At 40.4% G+C, this 24,134-nt stretch overlaps 1 protein-coding gene across 1 annotated transcript in view; it reads left to right on the forward strand.

Annotated features, from left to right (window-relative positions):
- LOC134648251 (uncharacterized) overlaps nucleotides 1-21,818 on the forward strand; it is a 29,631-nt gene extending 7,813 nt beyond the window's left edge. The window contains exons 10-34 of the mRNA XM_063502739.1: nucleotides 199-411; nucleotides 961-1,104; nucleotides 1,550-1,762; nucleotides 2,037-2,186; nucleotides 3,100-3,282; nucleotides 3,824-3,985; nucleotides 5,862-6,017; nucleotides 6,097-6,231; nucleotides 6,856-7,029; nucleotides 8,066-8,246; nucleotides 8,386-8,495; nucleotides 8,659-8,805; nucleotides 8,972-9,147; nucleotides 9,474-9,516; nucleotides 9,598-9,844; nucleotides 10,588-10,669; nucleotides 10,848-11,023; nucleotides 11,412-11,607; nucleotides 11,856-12,056; nucleotides 12,162-12,261; nucleotides 12,350-12,506; nucleotides 14,877-15,071; nucleotides 19,300-19,463; nucleotides 19,997-20,146; nucleotides 21,617-21,818. Of these exons, the coding sequence (XP_063358809.1) occupies nucleotides 199-411; nucleotides 961-1,104; nucleotides 1,550-1,762; nucleotides 2,037-2,186; nucleotides 3,100-3,282; nucleotides 3,824-3,985; nucleotides 5,862-6,017; nucleotides 6,097-6,231; nucleotides 6,856-7,029; nucleotides 8,066-8,246; nucleotides 8,386-8,495; nucleotides 8,659-8,805; nucleotides 8,972-9,147; nucleotides 9,474-9,516; nucleotides 9,598-9,844; nucleotides 10,588-10,669; nucleotides 10,848-11,023; nucleotides 11,412-11,607; nucleotides 11,856-12,056; nucleotides 12,162-12,261; nucleotides 12,350-12,506; nucleotides 14,877-15,071; nucleotides 19,300-19,463; nucleotides 19,997-20,146; nucleotides 21,617-21,778 (4,017 nt within the window). The 3' untranslated portion in view covers nucleotides 21,779-21,818. The remainder of the gene's footprint in view (nucleotides 1-198; nucleotides 412-960; nucleotides 1,105-1,549; nucleotides 1,763-2,036; nucleotides 2,187-3,099; nucleotides 3,283-3,823; nucleotides 3,986-5,861; nucleotides 6,018-6,096; nucleotides 6,232-6,855; nucleotides 7,030-8,065; nucleotides 8,247-8,385; nucleotides 8,496-8,658; nucleotides 8,806-8,971; nucleotides 9,148-9,473; nucleotides 9,517-9,597; nucleotides 9,845-10,587; nucleotides 10,670-10,847; nucleotides 11,024-11,411; nucleotides 11,608-11,855; nucleotides 12,057-12,161; nucleotides 12,262-12,349; nucleotides 12,507-14,876; nucleotides 15,072-19,299; nucleotides 19,464-19,996; nucleotides 20,147-21,616) is intronic.
- The last annotated feature ends 2,316 nt before the right edge of the window (nucleotides 21,819-24,134 follow it).

The following is a 24,134-nucleotide window of genomic DNA, read 5'->3' on the forward strand; positions in this document are numbered from 1 at the left end:
ATTCTGTGACTAATCTAACAAGGGCTTTGAAACTTTTTTTGAGAAGTGTCTGGATATGACGTCTTTGTGCTAACACTAAGACCTGATAACATAACTGATATTGTTACCAAGTTGAGAAAATTACGTTTTTGACACATTTTCTAATTATCCTCATTCTATAAAGGATTAACTATGACTATTTGTATATTTAAATTACAGCAGTCCCAAAATGATAGTACATATAACGTATTATTCGATGAAGTGAAGTTACCCGAAAAGTCTAGTGATACAAAACTTGCAACTAAAATAGCAAATGCGAATGACATGGTTAAATGCGCGCTTTGTGAAGAATCTATGCGAGAAAAAGATTGGATTAGCCACATAGCCTCACAACACGATTACTTAGCATGGAAAGTTGGAGATACAGCTTTGGTAAGCTTAGCTATTTTACAAAGTTTGTTGTTTAAATATATTTTTAATGGCGAATTTAATGTCTAACTACTTTCTCTACTTTTTTAAGTTAACTGTAGTATAGGTATAATATGTTGCTGTGCTGTGTCCTTACAGGGCGTCACTTAAACTAACCCAATAATTTGTATTACCTTTATAACTGGTTTGTGATATATTATGCAATAAATGATTCTATGATTCTTTGATTCTGCCAGTCAACCATAGCGACATGTGTGTGCTCCAAATAGAATAGTAATAAAATATCCAGAAGGCATAATTGCAAACATTTATTAGACCTTATAAACATTTCCCCTTATTCAACTTTTGAAACGTTATTCGCATAACGGGCAGACATTAGCAATAAGCATAATGGTGGTGACATAATGATTCGACATCCGACATTCGACAATATTTTAGCACACAATATTCAACATTTTATCTTTTTTTTCGATCGATCAAGTTCGATCTTTATCTATTCAAGTTGGTTCGCATGTTGTATCACGTTGTATCATGTCAATGACATTATTGCAGGATGTGCAAGATGACGTCGCCGTGAAAGACCACTTGTATGAAATCACGCACACATGTGGCGGGCTCACGTGCTCAAAATGTGGACTCACCAGAAAATACGTCAAAGCTTATTTAACTCATTTCAAAAACTGCAGTGGGGTTGATGTGAGTACTAAACAGTATTTTAAGGTTGATACAATATAATAAATAACTAATAAGTATAGTAGTCAATTTACGAACGAGTGTGAATTGAAGCCCGAAGCCCAAGGCGAGGGCTTAATTTACACGAGTTCGTAATTCCTGTACACACAATGTTTTTCATCACTCTTATGAAGAAAAAAAGGGAAAAAATTAAACTTCTGCTTATCTCTGACGTACATTACTGTCCTAGGTAGAAAGTTAGGATGTACAGACCGGATCGCCAAGCAAGTGTGATGAAAAGGTACATTACCTACATTAGAGGTCATGCATAAAACATGACGGTAGTTATTTACATAAGAATATTGAGTTAATGAAATAATCCTCTTTGCAATTTTCACTAAAGTCAAATAAAATTACTTTAATTATATAAAAATAACTACTGAATGCTCAAAATTATTAATTCTTACAGGAATCACAGAATACCAGTGCTTGCAACACCTCAACCGAGAAGTCTGGTCTGGACGTGGTTGAATTTGCTAACAGTTCTACAAGCAATCACAAAGTACACGAGTCCCTAGTAAAATGTGGTGTTTGCTCGCAGGATGTTCAAGAAACAGAGTGGAACACTCATATAGGATTTCTTCATAATTATCTGGCTTGGAAATGTGGAGAGGAGAGTTTGGTATGTTTATTTTTATACAGTAATTAGCTCTAGCTAAGTGATTTTCAATATCAATAAAAGACTATATTGCGGCTGGGTTGACCGGGATATCCGCATCGTATGCGATGTATTTGATACTAGTGACTAGTGACAATCGAAAAAAGACTGACACTTATAAGCAGGAACAGCCCTTTGCAGTCACGCGGCGTGTGTCGACATGAGTCTCGATACGTTGTCGATTATATATTTGTATATAATAATTAGGTATATTACATTTTTGAATTTCTATTGTCAGGATGTGGCCGATGAGGAAACAGTCCAGAAGCACTTGGTAAACATCAAAAAGGAGACCGGTGCCCTGACGTGTGCGAAATGCTGCAAAAATGTCAAAACTGTAAAAAAATACATGAGACACGTTGAGACATGCGAAGGAATAAATAGTAGTGTAAGTGTGACATATTTTTTTGTACAACGTAATTTGAAGTAGGGCTAATGATTTTATTTTGGCCGAAGTGGTCTACTTGACTTGACAAAAATAAAGGACGTCAGGTTAAAGCCGGCTTCCCACGGCCCGTGTTTATTACAGGCCAGGCCAGATCGCGCCACGCCTGTGGATGCCTGTGCGGTTGATTACATCGGCTTCCCACGGCCCGTTGTTTCACAGATCTGACCGCGCCTCTACAGGCCGACAGATCGTGGGAACGGTCGCATCCGACGAGGCCTGTGCGCTGTCCCAGGTGAAATGAACCGACGCAGACGCGCCCCTACAGGCACAATCGCGCCGCGCCGAGACGCGCCTTTGAAGTTACCGACTCCCGACCGATCGAACGGGTGACGACAGGCCTCGTCGGATGCGACCATTCCCACGATCTTCGGCCTGTAGAGGCGCGGTCAGATCTGTGAAAAAACAGGCCCTGGGAAGCCGGCTTTAGAAGTCATCGTTATCACGGCGAACCTAATAGTTGCCGCAAATACCTACGGCATGCAGCGCCATCTAGTTCGTCTGTATAAATACTCTACATTACGGGTACGATTCATTGCTCCTCTTTGTGAGTTTTATTATTTATTCGCCTATAATTAAAGAAGCTTACATTGAGTTACATATAAACGTTGCGTTTTTGGACATTACGCATTATGTCACGAAAGTAATGTAGTTAATCCCTAAAATCGGCCTACGTCGCGGGTATACATATGTAGTGCATTTCTTGAGATGGATAACAATACCACAATACAAGATACTATGATAGAACCGGATTTGTGCAATGAGTTTGGACACGTTAGAACCGACTGTGCTAAGTGCTGTGCAAATGAAAAACTTCTTAATTAAACGTCTTGTCACAATATTTTTACGTTTCCAGGATTTGAAAGACAGCACTCTGGATCTAGTGGTAGAGAGACAAGTGGAGGCGCTAACAACAACAGCAGACTCCGCGCTGGTGAAGTGTGGGGTGTGCGGGCAGTACTCGGCGCACGCCGACTGGACGCAACACATAGCCGCCAGTCACGGATATGTGGCTTGGAAAGACGGCGAACCTCCTTTAGTGAGTATGCACGTTTTTACTTTTGTTTTTCTAGTTACGTGTTTTTATGATACATGTTTTCAAATATTCGGGCTGTTCTGAGTCACTTAGGCGTAACTATCTTATTACAGTTTGGCAAGAGTTACTTGTAATGTTACCCCAAAAAACGGATGTAAAAATATTCACTTGAATACAGCTTTTACTGACCTCCACACTAGGCAATGCCTGTCCCGAGGGTACTGTAACATAGGTACATACTCGTATATAGTTTTTACAGTACATATGGGGCTACTTTTCCGCACTAGTGCGTAAAATAGCACTTTTCGTGCGTATGTCGAAACTTTAAAGTGCCATATGTAATGTTCTCTAAAACGTTGTTCGATTCACGTGCGAATAGGTAATTCGCAACTCGTGTCGATTTAAAACACTCCCTTCGGTCGTGTTTTAATTTATCGCCACTCGTTTCGAATATCCTCTTTTTCGCACGTGTATCGAAAATAACTATTTCCTTCTTCTGCTAATGATCGGATATTTTAAACACATGTACATATATTTATTTCAGAATATAAACGACGAAGAGGAAGTACGAGTACACTTGCGTAATATTATTATTGAAATCGGAACTCTGACCTGTCAGAAATGTGAACTGCCGTGCAAATCTGTTAAGTCCTACTTACATCATGTGAAAATTTGCGAGGGCATAAAGGTTTGTGAAACTTTAAATAAATAAGTTTACATCTGGGGCCCGTTTAGCTACTTACAGTGCCAGCCACTTGAATAGCCTCACTCAATAAAATTAATATTTCTCATAGTAATATAAAAAGGAGATATATATTAAACATTAAATATGAAATAAAACAAGAAGCCTTGTAATAGTAAATACAATATTTATTGTTATCTAATCAAAGTTTTAAGAAATAACGTCAAACAAATAAATTGACCCTTCCACTTGAATAGCCTCACATGCTAAAAGATACTGTTTAGTTATTAAAACTCTCGTTTAATATTTCGTATACCTTCCATTAGACCTTATTAATTCGAAAATACGTTTAGGTAGTGATTCATATACAGAATGTATGTAATTAACGTCCACAGAATCCCAAACAGTGTAAATAGCTTGAATGAGTTCTTCTTTATTACTAAACTGTCTTCCGTTGTAATATACTTGCCGAGAAAGCCAACCCCAGGCATTTTTCATGATGTTCAGATCAGGGGACAAGGATGGCCAATCTAGAACTTCAATCTGGTTTTCTTCAAACCACTTTGTAACTATGGCTGACTTGTGTATGGGAGCATTATCATGCTAAAAAAACACTTTTTTTCTACCTATTACTTTTCTGATCTTACTTTTTGTTTCTTTTAATAAATTTAAATACTTTTCAGAATTTAGTCTTCCGTCTACCACAATTAAATCAACAGTACCATAGTAAGAAATTGCTCCCCAAACCATCACCGATCCGAGAGTTGAATGATGACGTGATAGTACTTTCGGTTCTTTCCTTAGGTCATGAAAATAATATTTAAATCCATCTGGACCATCTAGATTAAACTTTTTCTCATCACTAAAAATCACATTTCGCCACTCGGTTTTCCAGCACATGTACTTTTTAGCCAAAGACAGTCGACCCGCCACATGTTGTTCGCGCAAAGGAGGTTTACTCATGATTTTTTTTCGTTTGAGGTGGGATGATGTTCTAATAATCCGTCGAACTGTAGAGAGAGGTGCTCTAGTATTTATTTCACTAGCTATTTGCCTGGCGGTCTTGGTGGAATTTGAAGCAGTGCGTAAAATAAGTCGACGTTCACGATCCGTAGTGGCAAATTTTGTGCGTCCTTTATACTGGTGGCCGTAATTTTCCTTATTTTTAACATAATTATTAATAACTTTAGGGCTGCGACCTATTTTTTGAGCTATCTCACGATGGGATAATTTTAGAGTTAAATAAAAATTAACCTTTTCAATTTCTAAACTTGTAAGTTTTTTCCACGTCCCATAGTCACAAAAACACTGTGTTTATCGCGTTACTGCAGGTACTTAATAGAATGCCATCTGTATTATCTAATCATAATAAAATAAATTTGAAAGCGAAACTTAAATGCACGGTTTGGACGATTATGTTACACTGAGGCTATTCATGTGGACGGCCCGTATTAGCTCTTGCGTCCACAACGTTTCGCGCGCAGACAAATTCGGACTTGTTAATGTGTCGTTCGATAAACGTCAGGGCGTACAATTCAAATTTAAGATATATTGATAAAAATAATCACGTATAATTATAATACTCACAATATATAGGTGAGGCTATTTAAGTGGTTGGCACTGTACGTATAAATAATGTCTTTAGCTCGGAGGTGTAGATCCTGTGGTTAAGGTTGTTAGAGAACAAAAAATATATAGCTAATAATAATTATAGCCAGTCTACCGTATGCTTTACCGACATACCTACCTACCGCATGCCCTCCTTATATTTAGGTTAATTTTTTTAAAGTGAGTAGGTACTCAGTATTTGAATTACATAATGACTAGGTCGGCAGGCCCGGCTTGATTCACAAAATGTTTCTTATTTAGGTATTTTATTCACTAATTAATTATTTGACAGGAGGAGACCGAAAATAAATCTGCACTGCCAAAAATTGAAAAAGCGAATACTTTTAAATGTGGAGTATGTAACGATGTTGTAATTAGTTTACTGTGGGGAAAGCATTTGTCTGAAATGCACGATTACCTCGCTTGGAAGGAGGGGGATGCTCCTTTGGTAAATAACTAACAAAAAGTAATTTATTTGTATTCTAAAAACCATTAAACATGTATGCATAATTGTTGTTTTATTACAGGACGTGGACGACGAAGAAGAGGTTCATCAACATTTGTCCAATTGCACTAAAGAATTTGGAAGTTTGTACTGCAAATACTGTGGAAAAAATCGAAAATACGCGAAATCCTTTATGGAACACATAAAGGCCTGCAAAGTGAGTATAATTACATTACATTACATGTCTGTAATCTATGGTTGTAGTCACTATTTCCATAGGATATGAGATCTATGTATTTGTGATGTTTTATATAATATTAAAGTATTTATTAATTCCCTATATAGATAATATATGTCGTCGTACGTTCGTACAGTATTTTGGGACTAGGTCGATTTGAGAAAAAACCGGCCAAGTGCGAGTCGGACTCGCGCACGGAGGGTTCCGCACCATCAACAAAAAATAGAGCAAAACAAGCAAAAAAACGGTCACCCATCCAAGTACTGACCCCGCCCGACGTTGCTTAACTTCGGTCAAAAATCACGTTTGTTGTATGGGAGCCCCACTTAAATCTTTATTTTGTTCTGTTTTTATCTTTATTTGTTGTTATAGCGGCAACAGAAATACATCATCTGTGAAAATTTCAACTGTCTAGCTATCACGGTTCGTGAGATACAGCCTGGTGACAGACGGACGGACGGACGGACGGACGGACGGACAGCGGAGTCTTAGTAATAGGGTCCCGTTTTTACCCTTTGGGTACGGAACCCTAAAAATACCTACATTTTTGTATGACTATTGGGAAGCCAGATTTTTGATAAATAAAATGAATACTACTTCTAGATTGGTGGTATAAGGGAAAGAGCCCCAGCTACCGTTGTTGATTTCGACGATATAGACTTCGCTAGCGGCGGAACCTGCGGCGTCTGTGAAAAGGAAGTGGAGCCCGGCAAATGGATACAGCACACGCAGAAAGAACACAACTACCTAGCATGGAGAAAAGGAGAGAGGCCTTGGGTGAGTTTTTATATCATACTAACGACTCGCCCCGGCTTCGCACGGGTTAACAAATTAGCCAAATATTATATATATATTATATGAAGCGCTGGTGGCCTAGCGGTAAGAGCGTGCGACTTGCAATCCGGAGGTCGCGGGTTCGAACCCCGGCTCGTACCAATGAGTTTTTCGGAACTTATGTACGAAATATCATTTGATGTTTACCAGTCGCTTTTCGGTGAAGGAAAACATCGTGAGGAAACCGGACTAATCCCAATACGGGCCTAGTTTACCCTCTGGGTTGGAAGGTCAGATGGTAGTCGCTTTCGTAAAACTAGTGCCCACGCCAATTACTGGGATTAGTTGCCAAGCGGACCCCAGGCTCCCATGAGCCGTGGCAAAATGCCGGGACAACGCGAGGAAGATGATGATATAAACCTTCCTCTTGAATCACTCTATCTATTAAAAACCGCACCTAAATCCGTTGCGTAGTTTTAAAAAGCTAAGCGTACATACAGACAGACAGCGGGAAGCGACTTTGTTTTATACTATGTAGTGATTGGTAAAGAGTTATTGACTATTTGACTGCCAAAGTCATCAAGTGACGTGCGCGGTACAGCCCTGTATCAATCTTCGTGGTATCAGCCAAGGGCAACCTTCGTCGCGCGCACGTAAGGCCTGGGGTTCAAAGGGTTAAAGTACAAAGTTTTCTCTTATATTTAAATCGGTCTTGTCACAATACACGTGACACATCCACTGGCAGCGTGAGCTACGCCCTACAAACGTATCTGATAAAGTATTTTCCGCTTTGTAGCGAAATGCGCCCACGAACAGAAAACCCCCCTAGCGACTGTGTTAAGTATTTAAATTGTTGTTATTAGGATGAATTGAATGTGCAAACGGAGTGTGTTGTATATGTCATATACACACACATTTGAATGATCTACATTTGGGTTATGTACACTAAGTGCAGTTGGCGGTCACAGGTGGCGTCGGATCCTATCCAGCTTAAAAGTAAACATTCATATATTCATTGTAGGTATCTTGTATCTTTCAGAACTTGGACGATTTTGAAGACGTGAACCAGTATTTGTACGTAATCTGCAAAAGGATGGATGGTTTAACTTGTAACAAGTGTGGATTAGTGAGAAAATATGTGAAAACTTATTTGACACACATAAAAAATTGTGATGTTATCGACACGTCAGTTGCGGAAGGAATCGGGCCTTCGAATAAAGGTAACATACTTCCAACTTTACTTCAATATATACACACTTACTTATTTAGGTAAATGAGCTACTTACTTGCTAAAATAATACAATCGTAAATTAAATTTTGTCTTAACAATTATATAATTTGTAAATTTTCGGTTTCCAGATGAAAATCAGTGCGCCATGTGTAAAGAAGTGGTAAAGACGAAAGATTGGAAAACTCACGCTATAGAAAATCATTACAATATAACTTGGATAGTCGGCGAAACTCCTATTGTAAGACTTAATTAGCTTGAAGTTAACTTACCTACTTAAAATCCCATGCAAACTTAAAAAAACTTATTGAGACCATACAATGTGACTTGTTTCATTGGTTCTATTCCTTTTATGGACTAGAGTGGGTTCATTTTTATTCTAATTTGTTATTTTCTGGTTTCAGGACATCAAAAACGTTTACGCTGTAGAGAGATTTCTAAAAGAATATAAACAAATAAAGGGTAATTTAAAGTGTAACGCGTGCGGCACCACTCGAGCGTCCTTTGCTGGCTTTTATGCGCACATCATAATATGTAGAAAAACGGAGGAGGTACTTTAGACAATTTCTTTCCTTTATTCGTTAACAAATACCTATATAAACTTTGAAAATTATCTATCTCTATAAGAAAGGGATTTTTTGTAGTTTATTATACATACATGCATATTTTTATCAACCTTTTAGAAACTATTGTGTTAAAAAAACTATTCGATTGCAGGAAATAGACATGTATCGATCCCTGTGTGATATATGTAATAATAAATATCTCTGCATATATAAGAATCAGCACGCAATGATGCACAGGGTACAAACGCTCACAGCGGAGGCCAAAATAAAACCAATTGAGGACAAGAAAGACATTATTGTATCGGGCAAGAGGCGCGCTGCTGTGAAGTAAGTATCAATGTAGAAGGCATCTGTTGTACGAATTGTATGGAATCTAGAAAACCGCCATCTACAATTTGCTTTCACCATCACCCGTCTTCCCCATTTCTATAGGAATATGTCTAACCACAATTTTTTATTGTCATTTTCATATTTCAAGTTTTTATAGCATGTTGTTGATGATAAAACAAAATAGGTATGGAGTTTTTCATTACACGTAACAATGTCTTGATACTTTTTATTTTTATTGACATTTATAAAGTCAATAAATTCACGAGTGAATAATTAAATTCAAATTTTATTAAATGTAATTCACATATTCCCTTTGTTTTCAGGGCGCGGTCAGTAATTGAAAACTATAGTGACAACATGAGTAAGGTACGTACGATACAAAGTCAGTGCTGTAAAATATTACTTGAAATTTACTTAGAATTTTATTATTTAATATTTTGCTCACAGCATTCACATTCGTGTAAGGCATGTGGATTTGGTACGGATTTCAAAGAGGAACTACAGAAGCACAAATGCGAAGTGTCGAAAGACTTCAGTGGAGACGAGGAGTCGGCCGCCGAGATAGGGAGCTCAGAGGACGAATCGGAAGATACAGACGTCGATTCCAATATTTCGAATGAAGTAAATGACTGTGGAGACGACGATGATGATGATGCCGAGCTTCAAGCGAAAAAGAAACGGTATAGAGATCCTGGTGAGTGCTACGACTTCTAAAATATATTGTAGAAAACAAAAATGTCCCTCTAGTAGTTGTACAGTTTACAAAAATATTGCAAAAAAAACCGGCCAAGTGCGAGTCGGACTCGCACACGGAGGGTTCCGCGCCATCAACAAAAAACAAGCAAAAAAAACGGTCACCCATCCAAGTACTGACCCCGCCCGACGTTGCTTAACTTCGGTCAAAATCACGTTTGTTGTATGGGAGCCCCACTTAAATCTTTATTTTATTCTGTTTTTAGTATTTGTTGTTATAGCGGCAACAGAAATACATCATCTGTGAACATTTCAACTGTCTAGCTATCACGGTTCGTGAGATACAGCCTGGTGACAGACGGACGGACGGACGGACGGACGGACGAACGGACAGCGGAGTCTTAGTAATAGGGTCCCGTTTTTACCCTTTGGGTACGGAACCCTAAAAACTACACGACATTAACAGCTATTTATGCTTCATCTTATCACAGGATAAAGGCCAGAGTACACCGGCTGCGTGTGCGTGACGTGTGCGCTAAAATGTTGGAGCCGCACACGCATACGTCACGCAAGCGGTGTGCCGTCTCTCATAAGGATCTGTATACTACAACGCGCACGTGCACGTGCACGTCTACGCACACGTATTCGGCGTGCACAGGCCTTTAATCATACTTAGTTAAATAAAAAATGAATTTGCAAACCATACTTTACACTAAATTATCTAACAATTACTGTTTTTTCCAGCGCCATTGTTGTCGAAAGTGACACGTATTCCCTTCAAAGTTGATGATGTCAATTCATATATACGCAAGGGCGATGAAGATTTGTAAGTAAATCCTTTAACTAATCCTCTACGTTAAGAAGTACGATTTTTTTTTATGCGGGCTAACACTCGTCGAGATACCCCGTGACAGGCCGAGAACGAGTGTGTACATGTGCTGCTCCCTTCTCGTCTCGCTCTCGACGAGTGTGTACAGCCGACATAACGTAATCTATTTTTTCAGTTGTAAAACTTATTTGACTGATGAAGTATTGTTTCCTCGATGGCAATGTCAACACGAACCCGTACTCGAATCTGAAGTGACGAGATACATGCCACCACTGGAGCACTCTTGTAAATTCAAAACTGATTCCGCTTGGACAACTTTGAAGAGATTCCAAGCTTTAAAGGACGACTGTAGTAAGTGATCGAATGCACCTTTATTATCCCTAGTTTGTGATTGACATATACAACAATCATAATATTGAGCGGATGTTTCAAATATGGGCTTTATTGTGTTTGTGTTAAGGTAGAAAATCGAATGTATACTCGTACAATATGTCACAAACGAATTTACCTTTACAATAATTTATCTGGTACTGTGTGTTCTATAAATGTTGGGGTATACTTCAAAAACCTTCAATTAACACAGGCGAGGTTAAAATAATTATTGGTGATGTCAGAAAGGCAGACATGTTAGAGTTTTTCTCACTATATCATCTCAATATAACAAATATTGCCAAAGAATGTTTGTAAAGGCTTTTTATTATTTAGCTATGGTAGTTGAAAAAAAAAATCTATATTTTAGGTACCAGTATATTCGTGGGTGCAAGCATAGTGTGTATTGCCTGGGTGCCGCCCCGAGTAGAGGATATGTCTGACGGGGCGTCCAACTTCCTGGCTATAGCTTGCCACAACGGGCCGGACTGCCCGCGTTACCAAGGCGGAGAAACGCCGAAACACGAAAATCTAATACAAATATGGAGTTTCAACAAGTTTCGAGGGTAAGTAAACATTACGATATGTATATTTTTACGATATTAAATTAATTTTTTCCATGGGAAGGCAAATCTTCGCGCTATTTTTTTTTTTTCATTTGCCACCGTGTTCTACTTACAAGGTCGCTGTGCCCGAATAGGTATACCTGATAGGCGTGGCGTTCACAGTGAGTGTTAATTTTTATTTAGTTAAATAACTATTATAAGTAATAAGTATTTATAAATATAAATACTTGGTATTTTAATTGGCACAGATTACCGGAGATAGTGTTGGGTATAGCACACGACTTCGGGACGGTTTGGTCGATGGACTGGTGTCCGTCGGGCGCGAGGGACGCCTTGACGGCCGAGAGCGCGGAGAACGCGTCGAGTCGTCTAGGGCTGCTCGCGGTGGCGTGCTCCAGCGGATCCGTCTATATTTTTGCTATTCCCTATCCGTCCACTGTAGTTAAGAAGTAAGTTACTTTGTTGGCGTAGCGTATATTACGTAACGCACGATACGCTTATATTTACATAATTAGATTCTTCATTTTCGAGTTTAACACATTTGTAATTTTCAGTAATCAAATTGTCCAGAAACTGAAACCAGTTGCGGAGTTAAGAATGACTATGGGCAGTAACAGAAAACCATATCAGGCAACTTCTGTTTCCTGGTCTAAAGTAAGTCACTTACTGCTGATTCTCTAAAATTCAAACTAATTAAATGATTAGTTATTGTTTTCTAATTTTAATATTTAATTTTTTCTAGCAAAAACAACATAATCTAGTGTTAGTCGGTTACGCGGATGGTTCAACGGCCTATTATGATTTGCATACCGACTCGCCATTGTTGTCGGCGGTAGAAAATAACGTTCAAGTGTTTCACCCGTATTACGACGAACGACCACACAACACCTGCATTACAGGTTAGTTTTATAAGAATTACCGAACTCTGTTTTGTTTGACCATATTGATATAGCCTTACTCAATGATGTTTTTCCACTGAAAAACTAGACCACTACGCTGACCGGGAAATGTCATTTAGCCACGCTCTCTTAACTGAATATACCGGCTATTGCGTTTTTTTGGATTAGTTAGGGTCGGTTGTATCAAACCGCCCGTCACCATTAAAATTAACATTGCTAAATTTTATTGTATGAGATGTTTCATATTTTGCTGCTGGTTGATGTTGATCAGTCCGTCAATTGTTGCAACTGGCCCTCAATCGTGTCGAATGTGGCTATCACACCTTTCCTTCCGGGCCATGCAGTGTACTAAGTGCGCTGGGCGCTTGTTAATTTAGATATGTAGTCTGTTAGACATCAGTTTTGTTCAATACGGGAGCTTGTAAGGAAAACTATGTACATATTATCAATTCTGTAAGTACCTATCTAGCCTTACCAGTACAAGAGCACCTGAAAAATGACACTGCGTTATACTTTTAGTATGTTGTTGATGGTTAGAGCGGATATTGTTCACAGCGGGTCGAATTAACAATGCGCAGGGTTGGGCAAAATACTGGCTTCCACGTATTTGAAATACAAATTACAAAATACATTTTTAAAAGTATTTGAAATACAAAATACAAACTACTTTGGTGACGGGTATTTGAAATACAAAATACAAATTACAGTGTTTAAAATAATGTATTTCAATTACAAAATATACCTTTATTTATTTTTTTGTTTAGCATTTAGTTTTAACGTTAACGAATATCCTTTCATATAAACTTATAGGGTCATTGCGCTAGTTTTCGTCCAGCTCTAGTTTACGTCCACTTGACGAAATTTGAATATATACCTACATTCCTGCACAAATTTGGACTGATTTCAATCCTTATGTCTAAGGCGTCTAAGCAATTATATCTGTCTACATATAACAATGATATTTCGCAAAAAGGAAGCGCTGGTGGCCTAGCGGTAAGAGCGTGCGACTTGCAATCCGGAGGTCGCGAGTTCGAACCCCGGCTCGAACCAATGAGTTTTTCGGAACTATGTACGAAATATCATTTGATATTTACCAGTCGCTTTTCGGTGAAGGAAAACATCGTGAGGAAACCGGACTAATTCCAATTACGGCTCTAGTTTACCCTAGGGGTTGGAAGGTCAGATGGCAGTCGCTATCGTAAAAACTAGTGCCAACGCCAATTACTGGGATTAGTTTCCAAGCGGACCCCAGGCTCCCATGAGCCGTGGCAAAATGCCGGGACAACGCGAGGAAGATGAAGATTTCGCAAAAAGTAGTAAATTAAAAATGAAATATATATTTGATAATCCGTCAAGTCGTCGAAAACTAGTGCATGGACGGAAACTACTGCAATGACCCTATCCCCTAGATTTAAACGAAAAGTTCCACGCAGAAGTTGACCTAATATAGATCCAGTATCCAGCCAATGAAAATTGTATCTCGGCTGGATCAGAGGTTCGCGGTCGGCTCACAGCTTGTGCGAGAGATTAGACATTTTAGGATTATAGAATTTAATAAAATGTATTTATAGAAATGTATTTTGAAGCTTGAAGTATTTGAAATACAAAATACTAAATACATGTGAGTGCAGTATTTGAAATACCAAATACAAAATACTTTTGAGGTAGTATTTGAAATACAAATACAAAATACTAATTTGTATTTCAAATACGTATTTCAAATACATGTAATTGAAATACTGCCCAACCCTGACAATGCGATATGAATCATGGTGGATAATCTATTAATACTTTATGCAAGTTGTTTTATGTGTTAACATTGTTGTTTGCTGGCAAGTTAGTCCGATAAAATGATCCTTATTTAATAATCTTGGCCAGCACTGACAATCTGAGCGAGATACGTTGAAAGATACGAAATTTCGCACATTAGAAATTGTATTGCCTGCAGTTTGTGAATTTAAAAAGGTAGGTAGATGAAAGCTTAATTGCGTGCCCAAAAATATAAATTGACCAAGACATCAATAGTAATTTGTCTTGTGTGTGTGTGTGTGTGACAATCACAGACAAGACATCCTCTAGACTGAGCATAGTAACGCTACCCCCTCTGCCACTCATACGGTAGTTTTACTCCATCTTCGAGTCAATCCCGTCCCGTGATTGGTCCGTGTCTTTGAACGGACCAATCACGGCACGGGATTCGCCCACCTCGTCCCCCGCACCCCCGTATTTTTGGCAGCATCGGTTTCATGAAATAATTGCTCTAAACTCAGTCTAGAGGATTCCTAGTCTATGGTGACAATAGTTAAGATGTCAAGGCAGGGAAGCCAGTGTAGTATGAGGAGCACATTCACAATATCGCTGTATCACCAGGTACGGATCTGTATCCGGTGTCCGGTGATACGGCCGGATCTGGCAGCGGCGCGTGGTCGGCGCCGACCGGCGCGGAGCTGGCGGCGCGCGCCGGCACGGGCGCGCCGGGCCGCGCGCGGCTGGCCACCGCCTCGCTCGGCGTCGCGTTCGCGCCCCACGCCTGCACCGCCGTCATTTCTGGAGACGACGCCATCAGTAAGTTGGGTTTTCTTCAGGCACAGATCATTTTTTGCGGTGAGGCGTAATGATGAGTCACAGCAGCGGTGGGTCGCGCTTGACAAGGTTCTTGAGCAGCAAGCATGCGTTGATGTTGATGGCAATAATGATATAAGATAGCATCATTTCTGTATGTTGAAAGTGTGATTGTACACAGCGTGTGGCGTCAACTGTAGAACGTGGCCTAAATTATAATTAGTTTCCACTCAGGATCGAATGTATCTTTAATTAACAAACCACGAAAAAATCCGTATCATCCCATAGGCAGTGTTGGCCGTAATGTGTAATTCTAATTAACAATTAATCATTTCCATTAACCATTAAATCCGCAATTAGTCAATTGCATTACGCATCAATTTAAATTAAGTTAATTAGAATTGAATTTTGAGACGTTTAATTACATTGATTGTCAATCTAAATTAACGTTTAATGCAATTAAATCAATTTTTTCATAAACTAATAATTAATGTTACTATTGCTTAGAAACTTGGAGCTAGGTATTAAAATTAAAAATAAGCATATGAATACAAGCTTCAGTGAATTATCAGGTCGTGATATTTTAAAATGAGACAACAAAATGACCCTGAAACCTGGCAGTAGGTACCTACTGGAACTCAGGTTTGGTGCAACATAGACACACGCCGTTTAGGCTATTCGACTCGTCACAATGAGCACTTGGGAGAGCAGTACCCAAGATGGAGCTGATGCTGAACCTTGGCTGTACCTAGTGGAACTCAGGTTTGGTGCAACATAGACACACGCCGTTTTGGTCATCCGACTCGTCTTGATGAGCACTTGGGAGAGCAGTACCCAAGATAGAGCTGATGCTGAACCCTGGCAGTACCTAATGGAACTCAGGTTTAGTGCAACATAGACAAACGCCGTTTTAGTCATCCGACTCGTCTTGATGAGCTCTTGGGAGAGCAGTACCCAAGATAGAGCTGATGCTGAACCCTGGCAGTACCTAATGGAACTCAGGTTTGGTGCAACATAGACAAACGCCGTTTTGGTCATCCGACTCGTCTTGATGAGCACTTGGGAGAGCAGTACCCAAGATAGAGCTGATGCTGAACCCTGGCAGTACCTAATGGACCTCAGGTTTGGTGCAACATAGACAAACGCCGTTTTGGTCATCCGACTCGTCTTGATGAGCACTTGGGAGAGCAGTATCCAAGATAGAGCTGATGCTGAACCCTGGCAGTACCTAATGGAACTCAGGTTTGGTGCAACATAGACAAACGCCGGTTTGGTCATCCGACTCGTCTTGATGAGCACTTGGGAGAGCAGTACCCAAGATAGAGCTGATGCTGAACCCTGGCAGTACCTAATGGACCTCAGGTTTGGTGCAACATAGACAAACGCCGTTTTGGTCATCCGACTCGTCTTGATGAGCACTTGGGAGAGCAGTACCCAAGATAGAGCTGATGCTGAACCCTGGCAGTACCTAGTGGAACTCAGGTTTGGTGCAACATAGACACACGCCGTTTTGGTCATCCGACTCGTCTTGATGAGCACTTGGGAGAGCAGTGCCCAAGATAGAGCTGATGCTAAACCCTGGCAGTACCTAATGGAACTCAGGTCTGGTGCAACATAGACAAACGCCGTTTTGGTCATCCGACTCGTCTTGATGAGCACTTGGGAGAGCAGTACCCAAGATAGAGCTGATGCTGAACCCTGGCAGTACCTAGTGGAACTCAGGTTTGGTGCAACATAGACAAACGCCGTTTTAGTCATCCGACTCGTCTTGATGAGCACTTGGTAGAGCAGTACCCAAGATAGAGCTGATGCTGAACCCTGGCAGTACCTAATGGAACTCAGGTTTGGTGCAACATAGACAAACGCCGTTTTGGTCATCCGACTCGTCTTGATGAGCACTAGGGAGAGCAGTACCCAAGATAGAGCTGATGCTGAACCCTGGCAGTACCTAATGGACCTCAGGTTTGGTGCAACATAGACAAACGCCGTTTTGGTCATCCGACTCGTCTTGATGAGCACTTGGGAGAGCAGTACCCAAGATAGAGCTGATGCTGAACCCTGGCAGTACCTAGTGGAACTCAGGTTTGGTGCAACATAGACAAACGCCGTTTTGGTCATCCGACTCGTCTTGATGAGCACTTGGTAGAGCAGTACCCAAGATAGAGCTGATGCTGAACCCTGGCAGTACCTAATGGAACTCAGGTTTGGTGCAACATAGACAAACGCCGTTTTGGTCATCCGACTCGTCTTGATGAGCACTTGGGAGAGCAGTACCCAAGATAGAGCTGATGCTGAACCCTGGCAGTACCTAATGGACCTCAGGTTTGGTGCAACATAGACAAACGCCGTTTTGGTCATCCGACTCGTCTTGATGAGCACTTGGGAGAGCAGTATCCAAGATAGAGCTGATGCTGAACCCTGGCAGTACCTAATGGAACTCAGGTTTGGTGCAACATAGACAAACGCCGGTTTGGTCATCCGACTCGTCTTGATGAGCACTTGGGAGAGCAGTACCCAAGATAGAGCTGATGCTGAACCCTGGCAGTACCTAATGGAACTCAGGTTCGGTGCAACATAGACAAACGCCGTTTTGGTCATCCGACTCGTCTTGATGAGCACTTGGGAGAGCAGTACCCAAGATAGAGATGATGCTGAACCCTGGCAGTACCTAGTGGAACTCAGGTTTGGTGCAACATAGACACACGCCGTTTTGGTCATCCGTCACATCTTGACGAGCACTTGGGAGAGCAGTACCCAAGATAGAGCTGTGCTCATCAAGACGAGTCGGATGACTAAAACGGCATGTGTCTATGTTGCACCAAACCTGAGTTCCACTAGGTACAGCCAGGGTTCAGCATCAGCTCTATCTTGGGAACTGCTCTCCTAAGTGCTCACCAAGACGAGTCGGATGATCAAAACGGCGTTTGTCTATGTTGCACCAAACCTGTGTTCCATTAGGTACTGCCAGGGTTCAGCATGAGCTCTATCTTGGGTACTGCTCTCCCAAGTGCTCACCAAGACGAGTCGGATGACCAAAACGGCGTTTGTCTATGTTGCACCAAACCTGAGTTCCACTAGGTACAGCCAAGGTTCAGCATCAGCTCCATCTTGGGTACTGCTCTCCCAAGTGCTCATTGTGACGAGTTGAATAGCCTAAACGGCGTGTGTGTATGTTGCACCAAACCTGAATTCCACTAGGTACACCCAGGGTTCAGCATCAGCTCTATCTTGGGTACTGGTCTCCCAAGTGCTCATCAAGACGAGTCGGATGACCAAACGGCGTGTTTCTATGTTGCACCAAACCTGAGGTCCACTAGCTAGATAAAAATTACGGGCGTCTTTATAAAATTACGATATATTTTTGTTAATTGATAATTATCAATAATATTTTTAATTGTCATTAAAAATTGATTTAATTTTTAATGGTTTGTGAAGCATTAACCATTAATTCTTTTTAATTTTTAATGGTTCGAAATAAATTAATATTAATGCAAATTGATGTTAATGCGAATTGACAATTAATTTTCCTTCAATGGTTAATGGTTAATTCGAATTAACCTTTTCAATGGTTAATTTTTAATGGTAATTGGGATTAACGTTCGGCCAACACTGCCCATAGGGATGATGACACATGTTGAATTGTATAACAAAATCTAGTAAAATAGATAGCAAATGAGCAATTTATCACAATATTGTGGATTTAAAAAAAAATATGGAAATAATACAAAAATACAGCACCTGAAAGTTTCAAAATTTTAGTTTTTTTTTTAACTTTCAAAAACAAAATAAGTAAGGATACCAATCGATTCCTCACATTTTATCCAAAAAAAGATTGTATAGCAACTATATAAGTACATAAACGATATATTTCATCGACAAAATCGCAATTTTCTTGTTTTGTTCATACTTTAAGATGCGATCTCAGTGACCTTGACGTCACGTTCATATAGCGATTTGTTAGGGGCGTTTCGCGAATGAAGTACGACTGTCGGACTTTGACTATCATTTCAGACTTTTGTATTACTTTAATGCAATGGGTCCTATACAGACATTTAGACATTCCTGTATAGACATTTGATCCTAAAAATAAACTTCATAACATAAATGAAATATTGTCATCTAGCCTATTCTTACCTTTTAACCCGTGAGTTCCCACGTGTGTGACGTCACCATAAGCGTTCTGGCTCAAATTTGAGCCCTTGGGAGCTGACAGGTTAAATTTTGTGCGCAGTGCAAGCGTCTGTGAGCGAGCTGGTGTGGGTGCCGCCGGGGCGGCGCTTGGGCGGCACGCGCTGCGCGGCCGGCTGCGCGCGCTGCGGCCGCGTGGTCGCGTCCATGCCGCCTACTCTGCGCATCATGCGCATGCACCCCTCCTTCTGCGACGCCAAGAAGCAGGTATATACTAACAGCAGCAATAGTTGCTCAGCGGGCGAGGTGTTCACAATTATCTTGACGCGACTTTATTGTTAAGAGAATAAGAGCGCGTCGAGGTTATTTGGAACACCTCGACCGCTTAGCAACTTCTGCTGCTGACTGTACTAACAGCATCACTCTTACCCGATGGCTACGAAACGCATACTCAGAGCTTGCACGCTCGGCGATAACGCTATAAATGTATGACGTTCGGCGAGCGCGTTCACTCGTGACACTCTGAGCGTGCGTTCCGTAGCCAGCGCATTAGGTTAGGTGGTCTTCACATTGGACGCATCCCGATGCCGCTCCGGAGTGTGAGCGAGACAGGAAATTCAATTCAATTCAATCAGATAACAGGGTGGATTGGATACATCAGTATGGCAGGTTCAAAATGAAAATTCGTTCTTTTATCGATTCGTCCAGTTACTCGTAATATTACTTTACTTGTGATTACCACCCATTTTACCCAACCGAGTCTATTTTTGTCTTTTTTTAATGGATTTTGCTTGCTTCAGGTTATTGGAATGTTAGAAATGACACACCTCGCGAAGAAGAGAACGAAACAAGTCAACGATGAGCTGTCTATGACCATAGAACCCTTGACTTATGGTGACGCTGTCAGCAAATATGGAATCGCGTTCACGAGAATCGCCAAAAGTGATAGGGTAAGTCCGACGATGTAAAATTAAAAAAAAAAAACAGTAAACATCAACGCGTAGCAAGGCATTCGATAGGTCTTTAAAAATAACTTTAAGGTTTATAAAAAAGGTTTTCGCTTAATTGAATACTTTTGAAAAGAATCACCACGAAAGTCCAAAAAGATATGGCTTTCCACCTTTAACTTTTGAAGCGGCCGTACATATAAATTTGAAAAGAAAAACTTTTTACTAAATGCGTTTTTTTATACTTCTCTTTTTATTAACATGATGAAACTGCCACGAAAATCATATGAGAGCCCTCCATTATCCGGGGGCCGACACGCAATGGGCCGTTTTTTTTCAATATCTTCTTACCTATCGGCAGTTTTTGCTATGTAATCATACTCGTATTGCTATGTGAGGATCTGGTTAACAATACATAATTAGTATTCTCATAAGAATTTTGACAAATAAGTTACTCGAATTATTATATTTTACAATTGTAGGTATACGTACCTAACCTACACTAATAAAAAAATATTGTTATTGTAGCCACCATATACATATTACTACAAGTTAGAAACGTCTAAAGATTTGATCAATTATGCTAATGCTAAAAGAACAATAAGTAGGTATTGTCACAGAATAAATAATAGTACTAAGTACAGAAGACTCACTCTCTAACAAAACGCGTCTGTTACGATCAGCACAGATATGGCCGCTAGGTGGCGACAGCGCCACGCGCGGCTTATGGCTTTCCCCAAAATTGGGGCCGGAACGGATGTACTTTTAGCTACCTGTAGCAAAGCGACGAAATCGCGGAGTGAGCCACGCACGAGCCACGCATGGTATTGTAAAATTAACCGAGCAATAAAGTTGCGGTCTGAATGCTTTACAAAATGAAACTTTCAGATTGTGATGAAATGATACAAAAATTAAAAATGCGAGTATTCTGATGCCATATTTCAAGTAAATAAGGAACATTTATTGCAAAAACTTAAATATAAATACAAACTAAAAATATAAAAAATAAATACTTACTAAAACCCGTCCCGGGCTGTCCCTGACGCAAAGGTGCCCATCACGCTCGCTGCGTTGCCGCGTTATTTCAAGTTGTATTGTTGTATTTACATAATAAATATATAACATAAGGTCATGTGGGGTAAAAGAAACGTAGTTTATTTTTCATAGTGAAATAGTATGACGTGTTTCGCTTGCCCCGTCTAACCTTAATTATTGTTATAATCCAGCGGTCGGCAACCTGCGGCCCGCGGGCCGCATGCGGCCCGTGAATCTGTCACTTGCGGCCCGCGAGCCTCCCTGGCTATTTTGTATGTAATATTGACAAACGACAATGTCTCATAAAGTCATAAATATTTACAAAGTACGGCCCGCGTCAACTTCGTTAACTACTATGTGGCCCTTGGCTGCTAAAAGGTTGCCGACCACTGTTATAATCAATTATCAATTGTAATACAATAACACACTTTTTCACAGGTAATGCAACAGCAATGTTCGGCGAAGCCAAAGACGCATTGCCCGGAGAGATTCCCTCTAGCAGATGTTGAGTCCATGGCCTTCTGCCCGTCCAAAAAGTTCCATGACAAACTGGCAATTGCCACACACTCTGGTATACTGTTCCTAATTACCACAAACTAACATGATGATATTTTAATTGTTGTTGTCACCAAGAGTTAGTAATGTTTAGGGTTCCGTACCCAAAGGGTAAAAACGGGACCCTATTACTAAGACTCCGCTGTCCGTCCGTCCGTCCGTCCGTCCGTCCGTCCGTCCGTCCGTCCGTCTGTCACCAGGCTGTATCTCACGAATCGTGATTGAAATTTTCACAGATGATGTATTTCTGTTGCCGCTATAACAACAAATACTAAAAACAGAATAAAATAAAGATTTAAGTGGGGCTCCCATACAACAAACGTGAATTTTGACTGAAGTTAAGCAACGTCGGACGGAGTCAGTACTTGGATGGGTGACCGTTTTTTTGCTTGTTTTGCTCTATTTTTTGTTGATGGTGCGGAACCCTCCGTGCGCGAGTCCGACTCGCACTCGGCCGGTTTTTTTAAGTAAGCTTGCGGCTCGTGCAAATAATTAAGAGCGCTCCAACAAGAAAAGTCAAAATAATGCAAAATTGATGATATTCCTCGATGACATTCAGTACTTTAGGGTCATTATTAGAAACAATGAGTACTTGTTACGGTAAAAGCGTCTTCTTATCTTTAGGAATTACTTTTTAAATATTGGAAAAAGGGCTTATTAAATTAGTAATGATTTTTTTTCTGATGGTTGTTTCCGAAAAACCACGTGAAGCACTAAATTGTGAGCTCGTATTTGTAAATGTTGAGAAGTTTACTCTGGTAAAGCTGGCTATTTTGTATTACTAATACCCTGTACATTAGGAATTACTTTTGACATTTTTCCTAAATACCTTTGAGAAAGAGAAAATCGAAGAAAAACAAACTCAATTTTCTCTCCGAAACAAGTGTCAATTCCTACGAAATTCTACTTAATATCGAAGTCATTTTCATACTCAAGCAATCTACAGCGTTTGCTTATACTGATGGTATACATTAGTGTTTATGAAATTCTACTATAATTTTTTGGCAATTTTTTGAAAACGACTCTAATATTACCGATGACGCGCGGTCGTGAGCTCAGTGCCGCGGCAGAGCTTGTAGAGGTAGGACGTGTGTCGGTCGGCTCCGCACGTTTTCAACGGCGACGACGAGGTTTTTTATCATTGTGTGCGGCAGGCGCCGTGTAAAATGCTATACTGTGTGCGTGACAGTGCGTGTATACGGCGACTGAGAAACTTTGATCCTAGTACTGTGTATTTGGTTTTATAGTATAGTATGTAACTACCGGACAGCATTAAAGATATTTGAAATGATCTGATCTTATAGGTAATTAAAAAAGCGGCCAAGTGCGAGTCGGACTCGCCCATGAAGGGTTCCGTATTTAGGCGATTTAAGACGTATAAAAAAAAACTACTTACAACTTACTAGATCTCGTTCAAACCAATTTTCGGTGAAAGTTTGCATGGTAATTACATCATATATTTTTTTTAGTTTTATCATTCTCTTATTTTAGAAGTTACATGGCATGGGGGGGGGGACACACATTTTACCACTTTGGAAGTGTCTCTCGCGCAAACTATTCAGTTTAGAAAAAAATAATATTAGAAACCTCAATATCATTTTTGAAGACCTATCCATAGATACCCCACACGTATGGGTTTGATGAAAAAAACATTTTTGAGTTTCAGTTCGAAGTATGGGGAACCCCAAAAATTTATTGTTTTTTTTTTCTATTTTTGTGTGAAAATCTTAATGCGGTTCACAGAATACATCTACTTACCAAGTTTCAACAGTATAGTTCTTATAGTTTCGGAGAAAAGTGGTTGTGACATACGGACGGACAGACAGACGGACAGACGGACAGACAGACAGACAGACAGACATGACGAATCTATAAGGGTTCCGTTTTTTGCCATTTGGGTACGGAACCCTAAAAATGGCTGAATACAAATGCTTTTGATGACATGTCAGAATCAGAATATATAGGTCTGATGATGGAGCTGGGAGGTGGTCACCGGTACCAATCAACCATGCAACTAAACCACTTCGTGTTTCGGCTCGTTTGATTCGTCTCAACAAGATCTTTGACACAAGATAGGACTCAGGGTCTGATGATGGAGCTGGAAGGTGGTCACCGGTACCAGTCAACCACGCAACTAAACCACTTCGTGTTTGGGCTCGTTTGATTCGTCTCAACAAGATCTTTGACACAAGATAGGACTCAGGGTCTGATGATGGAGCTGGAAGGTGGTCACCGGTACCAGTCAACCACGCAACTAAACCACTTCGTGTTTGGGCTCGTTTGATTCCTCTCAACGAGATCTTTGACACAAGATAGAACTCAGGGTCTGATGATGAAGCTGGAAGGTGGTCAACGGTACCAGTCAACCATGCAACTAAACCACTTCGTGTTTCGGCTCGTT

The sequence above is a fragment of the Cydia amplana genome, chromosome 5 (assembly GCF_948474715.1).
Source record: "Cydia amplana chromosome 5, ilCydAmpl1.1, whole genome shotgun sequence".
NCBI lineage: Eukaryota > Metazoa > Arthropoda > Insecta > Lepidoptera > Tortricidae > Cydia > Cydia amplana.